At 37.1% G+C, this 7,500-nt stretch overlaps 1 protein-coding gene and 2 pseudogenes across 2 annotated transcripts in view; 1 reads left to right on the forward strand and 2 right to left on the reverse strand.

The window, feature by feature from the left end:
• Positions 1-7,500, reverse strand: part of LOC137996205 (organic cation/carnitine transporter 2-like) — a 329,899-nt pseudogene that overhangs the window by 164,215 nt on the left and 158,184 nt on the right.
• The window catches only part of LOC137997903 (tetratricopeptide repeat protein 28-like), a 220,632-nt pseudogene that overhangs the window by 79,276 nt on the left and 133,856 nt on the right, over positions 1-7,500 (forward strand).
• Positions 1,563-7,500, reverse strand: part of LOC137997920 (coiled-coil domain-containing protein 50-like) — a 9,809-nt gene continuing 3,871 nt past the window's right edge. The window contains exons 2-4 of one of the 2 annotated variants that reach the window (XM_068844247.1): positions 7,206-7,268; positions 5,776-5,905; positions 1,563-1,699 (exon numbers count right to left, since the gene is read on the reverse strand). In XM_068844247.1, the coding sequence (XP_068700348.1) occupies positions 1,663-1,699; positions 5,776-5,905; positions 7,206-7,268 (230 nt within the window). In that variant the 3' untranslated portion in view covers positions 1,563-1,662. Of the gene's footprint in view, positions 1,700-5,441; positions 5,592-5,775; positions 5,906-7,205; positions 7,269-7,500 lie in introns of those variants that run through there. The other variant, XM_068844248.1, reaches the window with a different exon arrangement.

The following is a 7,500-nucleotide window of genomic DNA, read 5'->3' on the forward strand; positions in this document are numbered from 1 at the left end:
ACTTTGTGGCACAACGGCCGCCGAGCAAAACAAACCGGTTTGATGCAAGCGCGAGGAGTCGCACACATTTTCCAAGGACAGTGACGAACCATGCTTAATCCAAAGTAAAATTTTACCGACTTCAGTTGACAGACCTTCAGCAATCTTTCAGCTCTTTTCAACGATGAACGATGGAAGATTATCACACCTCACCAAACGCTAGAATAATGAACGCAGACGACGCACAAATCACCACGTGCGATAGTTCGTCAAAGTGAGGCAAAACGTAACCAAGCGCCTCAAAGCGAGGCAAAAGTGTGTCGACGAAAATGCAATCTCGAAAAAACTTCCCTTACAACACAAATTAGGTGTTGCGTTCTCGTACCTCGAACGCAATGACGTGAAACTGCATTTGGAGACCGATACTGAGTGCAAGGTGATGACTGTAAACAATACCAGCCACTATATTTAAACTTTTTTGTTGAACCAGTCACTGATCAAAATTCCCACCTCATCCTGTCGTTCTCTTGATGCATTAAAATCTCTGCACTGCTACAGTAAAACCACCTCAAAGTATTAAAGAATGATTTTAAAAAGTTTTTAAAAGTGCAAAGTAAGCAGTGGCCAAATGAGACCTACATGTACCTACCATCTTGGACAAAACTCGTTGGGAAAATGTGGCACTCTGATTTGTCAGTGATTAAGATTAAATTCTTCCTACTTCCCCACCTCCCCCCACATTCCAATGTTGGTTAAAAAAACGGCCAAAGGCTTGCACAGTATTTTGCATCATTATTACAACATTGGTAATGAGGGGGGAAGAGGGGTAAGGACGGATATACATGTACTTTGTGAGTGCATGCCAAATGATGCCAAAGCTAGAATTTTTCCCAAGAGTTTTGTCTAAGATTGAAGGTGGAGGCCACCATGGAAACTACTGTACTCTGAGCCTCGCTGTGCCAATGCCTTGCCAATGTCTTGCCAATGTCTTGCCAATGTCTTGCCCCTACCGCAGAGACCCTCTCCTGTATCCCAGTTCGAATTTACAGTACAGAACCATGCAAAAGTAAGTTGACAGTCTCGACTCGATCATCACGAGAATTGAGGATCAAAAATCAATTCGAGAATCGAGACTTGATTCACTCGAAATCAAACTAGATCCTCGACACTTGATTCTCACAAAATCACAGACGGAAAACCTTGTCAGTTATTCACAATCAATTCAGCCTTTGCGAAAGCATTACTCCTCGATTAAATCACAACAGGAACTGCTTGATTCTCGACTGCCGTTCCTCGATCCTCGCGAGACTCGAGACTCGAAAGAGGTTGCACAGTACTGTAATTTCACGGTAGACACTGATCGGGAATTCTTTTGTTCCTGCTCAGAATGACATCATTTCATAAACTAGACAGGGTAACAATGACACCAGCAAACATCTATAACTAAGTACTATTATTTACTACCGAGATAACAACACTTGGAAGTATTATTAGAAGGTTGTTTGGGTTGATTATTGATTAGGAGAGTTTGACTAACCTGTCTTTGAATTTCAGCCACTTCAAAATGATTCACACGATTTTTTCCATTTTCTTTTAGCTTTGAAAGAGCTTCACTCAGCATTTTGCCCTCTGCTTCTTCCTTTTGTTGTCGTTCTATACGACGTTGCCTTGCACGCTCCAATTTTAACGATTCCTTTTCTTGCAGATGCCTTGCGATTTCCTTCAACAGCAAAGAAATGATGTCTCAGATCTATTTTTGTCAAACAGCTATTTCTGCCGGCTCTTAAAGTTAAGAGCAAGTATTTGAAATTCTTTAAATTTCATTCTTTTGTCTGAGGCCGCGCAACATGAAATTTCAAGCATCCCAAACAATTATTACACCCACAACAGTCACAAAGAAGCAATACTAGTGCAATAATGCTGCAGAGATGATGCTTAATTAACCTTTTGTGTATAAATACATTGAGAAAACATTAAGTTATGGAGAAAATCTGACTTCTGCTGGCATTCAGATCTAACAAAAACAAAAGTTTGTCTTCATAAAAAATCATACTGTAAAATCCCAGTTACTATATTGAATTTTAGGTTTGACTCAAGTTCCTGTCATTCTGCTTGACTGACTGTCAGTCATATTACGGAGCTTACATGTAAGCACACAATGACATTGCAGAGTCACAGACGGCAACTGGATGTTAGCTGTTTTCCTTTTTAACTTGTCTTGGCACTACTACATTCACACTGCTAAGTATCTTTTCACAATTAGAGACGATTAGTTAAAAAATCTGAGAGAGACCACAGTTGTCTGTCCTTGCGTGAAAAATGATCACTTCTGGTATCCGTCCATGCCTCAAAACATCGCGTGCTTAAGCTCCCAATTGACAATTGAATATAAACAATCTTTTACTTTACTAGATCTATGACGATTCAAATTACACTAAACAAAGTTTCAATTCAACAAAAAAACAAAAAAAAAAATGTTTTTTTGTCATTGTGAACATTTATTTATACCAAAATGTCTTGAATTTACCCATTCACGCCTAAAGCGCACCCAATTGGAGAGTAAAATCGTCTGGTGCTAGCCAGAGTAAAATCTACAAGTCTTACTCTCAGGTAGGGAAGAGTTACAGCTTGGTTTAGATTAGCTTTGTTGATTTCCATCTCACACGAGGTGCCAGTGTCACACAAAAGAGCACGCTCCATGAGAGTTCCCTTCCCTACCTGTGAGATTAAATTTGACCGATTGTTACTTGTACGTGTAAGTCATAATTTGAAAAATGAACTCTGAAGTTTGATTTTCAGTTGTCCTTTTTCTATTGCAATGCAACTACCTTAATCCTTCTTTGGGTGCATTACATCATTAAACAATACTATTGTTACACGAAGTTGCACCTCTGCGATTCTTTGTGAATGGTTCATGGGTTCCTCAGTGTCCAAACTAATTTTACGACCAAGGGGTTGCAATACAGCGTCTATCAGAAAACTTCTAATTTAATTTAATAATTATTATTAAAAGACTCTAGGTGTTGGCAACATTTCTGACAGTGTAAAAAGCAGTTTTACTTGACTACATCATAGCTTAACCCATTGACTGCTGGGAGTGAGACTTACCAGATTTTAATCTGTACAATACAATAGAATACATACTTAATTGACCGCTCCCCATTGGGGATTTTCAGGGCCAATGAAACACAATGAAACAACGGAACAGAACAAGAACAACTGTTAAGAATCCCAACTGGCCGGAGGCAAACCAGTTGCCTATTTACATGTGCAGCTGCTCAATACATGCATCTAGTCTAAGAATGATAATTATCTACTCAATTAAATGTGCTCATTGAATTTTAAACTTCTGGGCCAAGCTTATCAAAAAATTTTTAATGTGGACCCAAGGTGATGAAATAAAGAAAGATCAGTTTAATCTAAGAAAGCTGATCAGAAGAAATTGTAAATTCCCAACAGTAAGTCATCTAACACCTTAAGAAATAATTTTACAGGTTTATTCAGACAATTCAAGTTTAAATCAAACATAATTCCACAGCTTTCACTTGTCTATGAAACATAACCACAGCTTGTCCCCCAAATCAGTACAGCTGCTCTGCACAGGTCAATACATGTATCTAGTCTAAGAATGATAATTATCTACTCAGTTCTTGTTTTAAGTTCACACCTCACTCAAAGAAATAATTCTTTACACCTAACCTTAAATTTAAGTGCTTATCATAACTTCTTTAATTAATTTAGACACTATAATATTACTTTTTGTGTAATAATCATAAGAAATTTATGCAAAATGCTTTTCTTTGCTCAACTACACAGACATCAGAAGAAAACAAAAAGAAATAAACAGGAATGGAATTTTGTTGTTTCTGGATGTGCATGCATTCACAATTAATTACAAGAAGAAATGATGAAAAGCTCTAGAAAAAAATGTAAGAAAAGATTCACTTTTACTACCGTAGCTGCGGTACCTTGCATATGGGAAACAAAAACAATATTATTGCAAAAGCCAGATTAAGTTGACCTGAGGCAAACAGAAACAAAGGTTTTTTATCTCACCTCAGATAAAAACCATGGCCACCATGAAGTTTAAAGAAGTTTGTTATTTTTGGCCTAAAGAATGCTGCCTTGTGTCAGCCACATGACCTTTTACCTAGAGTACATACATGTACATGTATGTACATGTATGGAAGTCCAAGGTCTAAAATACTTTCAATATAACCTTTTTTTATACCAAGTACATTAAACTGAGAACCATTGAAAGCTGTGGGGATACTTGATGTCTGGTTTTTAAGTTACAAGATTTGAAGATTATCTACTGTACTTTTAAAGTGATTCTCTTTTTTTTTTAATTTGGGTAAAGGTATTTTCGTCAACATAGCCAAATTTAAAAAAAAATTGTAAAGAACTCTGAAAACAGAAAGCAAAACCTGGGATGAGAGGAGAGATCAAAGGTTTTCAAAGTTTTTTTTCAGAATTGTGATTTTTGCAGGTCCCACACCCATGTCTACACATAAGTTCAAGGTGTTGGCTACTACAGCTGCACTCAGATTAAAAAGAGTAATTCACAACCTTGTTAATATATATGTTCAGGTCATTTTGTTTGTTAGGTTAATTTGCAACCAAACTAGGTCATTTTGTTTCAACCTAGGGCAACTTGTTTCAACCTAGACTGTCCATTTGGGGCAGGTATAAAACACAGGTCTCAGGTCATTGTTTTACCAATAGATAGCATCTTAAACATGCATTAAAGCTAACCTTAATCCTAATTAGGCCTAAAGAAACATGTTTAGGCCTAATGTTTGCACTTGTGAATGGTTAGGGTTGTTTCCAAATTGGTATTGGTAAAACAATGACTTTTGACCTGTTTTGTAACTGCCCCAAACTGACAAGACAACTTGATCTAGGTTGAAACAAGTTGACCCATATGGGTTGAAACAAAATGATCTAGTTTGGTTGCAATTTAACCTAAGGAACAAAATGACCTACAGCATATATATGTACATGTACGCAAACAGCCCACGCCCAACATTAAAACATACATGTAGGTGCATGTCTTTAATTCATAAAAATTTTTAACTTCACTAACATATTGACGGGGCAAAGGACCACTTGTCTGTGCCTTCACTTAAGTGTACACTACATTTTTTACGATTAGCTCGTGCAGGTAATCAAGGCCATCAAGGCATCTTTAAGAAAAGATGTGAAAAGCCCAACAATGGTGTTTTACATTGAAGTTTACACATTGCAATAAACATGACAGGCATACACATAAAATTAATAAATTACTATTGGAGTATTTTACTGACTGAAATTGCCAAAATGGCCACCAACAAACTATAATTCTTTTGTCTTTGTGTTAATTAGGCTAACTTCATGTAGCCTCATTGACACATGTAAAATTGAAAGAATTTGGGCTGTAAAACAAGGCTACAGTACTTAAGATACAAAGACAAAATAATAATTTGTTGGTGGCCATTTTTGCATTTGGTCAATTGGCATCAAATGAGGAAGAGGGAACTGCTGGTCTGTGAGCCTTGCAAGTTTAATACAGCTGATTATTGCAAGTGAAGTATTTATATTATTGCAGACAGCAAGAGATAAATTATTGAGATCTGCAAAAAATCAAAACCTCAACTAAGTTTATTTGAGACATTAAGATCTGAAGACTGCAGCCAAGAAGATAAAGCTGACAACAGCTATTTCCCTGACTCCCAGCTATTATCTACATACCAGTATATGTACATATCCTACTAGTAAAAAATGTACATCAAAGAAAGCATACATGTATTAACCTACATGTTGTGCACTTCAGTGACAGGCAAGATTTGTGCATTTCTTACTTCTTCCAAGTATGTAATTTTTGCTGCCCTCACATCTTCACGGACAGTTTTCCTTTCACTGCGATTTCTGAGATAATGATTTCCGACTGAAAAGAAGAGACAAGACTTGAGTAACAACAAAGACAGTTAAGCCTACAGCATTTTTTTTTGCTATTTACTTTTTACTGCCATCATTGGTATTCACTGCCATACTTGACAGACTGCTGATGTGACCTTGGAATTCCAAGGGAAGCACCCACAAGGGACATGATTTTTAGTGTTATGTCCCTTGTAGGTGCATGTTATTGGTGACAAGGAACTTTCTAACAATAATAATAATCAATTTATTTAAGTCTCACGGTTATTTAGCCGAGCACGAGTGCTCTACTAATTGGGAGACTACAAATCAACTGAAATCAGAACAAATCAAATGAAATGTTCAAATCAGACCAGCGACAAGCCACTTATTAGAGCTGCGCACAACAATGACAGCGACACAAGAAACACTAAGAATAGAGACAACAACATTTCATGCTAATTTTCACACTAACATTGAAAGGGTGAAATGTTTCAGCAATACCAACATTTCAAGAACTTTGGTCTACGCTACACGGGGAAACAGGAGCACAATAACACATGTGATAAGGGGACAAAGTTTCCTCTTAATTAAGTGGCCTCTGAGGTAACCCTCTGCACTCAAGCCCGACAGTGACTGGTAGCAGCAAAAAAGTTGATTTACAGTATAATATAATAGGGGTAGCCAATGGTACGTCCATAATATTGGCACTCGCAAACTTTTCATCCTATCTTGAAATCTCGACAGCCTTTGCAAGGAGTCTCAAAGTCTTTTTTATATTGCATTTATTTCCATATGAATAAATGTTTTGGTCTCGGTCTCGGATTCACAAACATGGATCTCAGCATCTCGGCGAGTCTCGGATTTTACCATTTGAGACCCCTACTATTATCTATAAAATTCCTTGATGACAACCTAATTGTGCTACAAGTCATTACTCATATTTTCCTGGAAATGTATTTTTTTATACATTGACTCTTGAATAGGGAAGTGATGTGGTCCAGTGGTTAGGGCGTTGGGTTTGCATGCGGTTGACCCGAATTCAAATCCAGTTCTAACCTCTGGTTTGGATTTGTTTCTGCATGTCCCGGATTCAACTGGGGTTCTTAATCTTGTTTCTTTCAAATTAACAAAAGTGGGGTGCCTGTGAACTGGCACTTCCACTATAAACAAAGCATTTACATTTTTACATTTAGAATATGAATACAAAAATTATAAACTATGCTATCCTCCAAGTACATGTAACAAAATACACCTGTACCCCTGTAATACTGAAAACTAATGTTACGCATAGTTGTATCATTACAAGACAATCAAATCATATTTATTACATTCTTCTTCTTGAAGTCGTTGTGCAAGGGCTCCATCTTCCCGCACCATGAAATCTTGACATACTGAAAACAAACCCAACACAGATTTATCAAGTTAAGTGAAGGCTCCCTTCGTAAAGAACAACCTACATGTACAAGGCAGATCTCAAAACCATTATAACAATCTCCTCACTCTTCGGGTGACCCCACCTGTAAAAAACTGCTCAAATGACATCATGTGTAATGAGTATGACAAAACAGGACCAAGCATGCTCAAGAAAACAACATTGCTGATTGAATAATAATCACACATGAA

This window comes from Montipora foliosa, chromosome 3 (assembly GCF_036669935.1).
Source record: "Montipora foliosa isolate CH-2021 chromosome 3, ASM3666993v2, whole genome shotgun sequence".
In the NCBI taxonomy this organism is placed as follows: Eukaryota; Metazoa; Cnidaria; class Anthozoa; order Scleractinia; family Acroporidae; genus Montipora; species Montipora foliosa.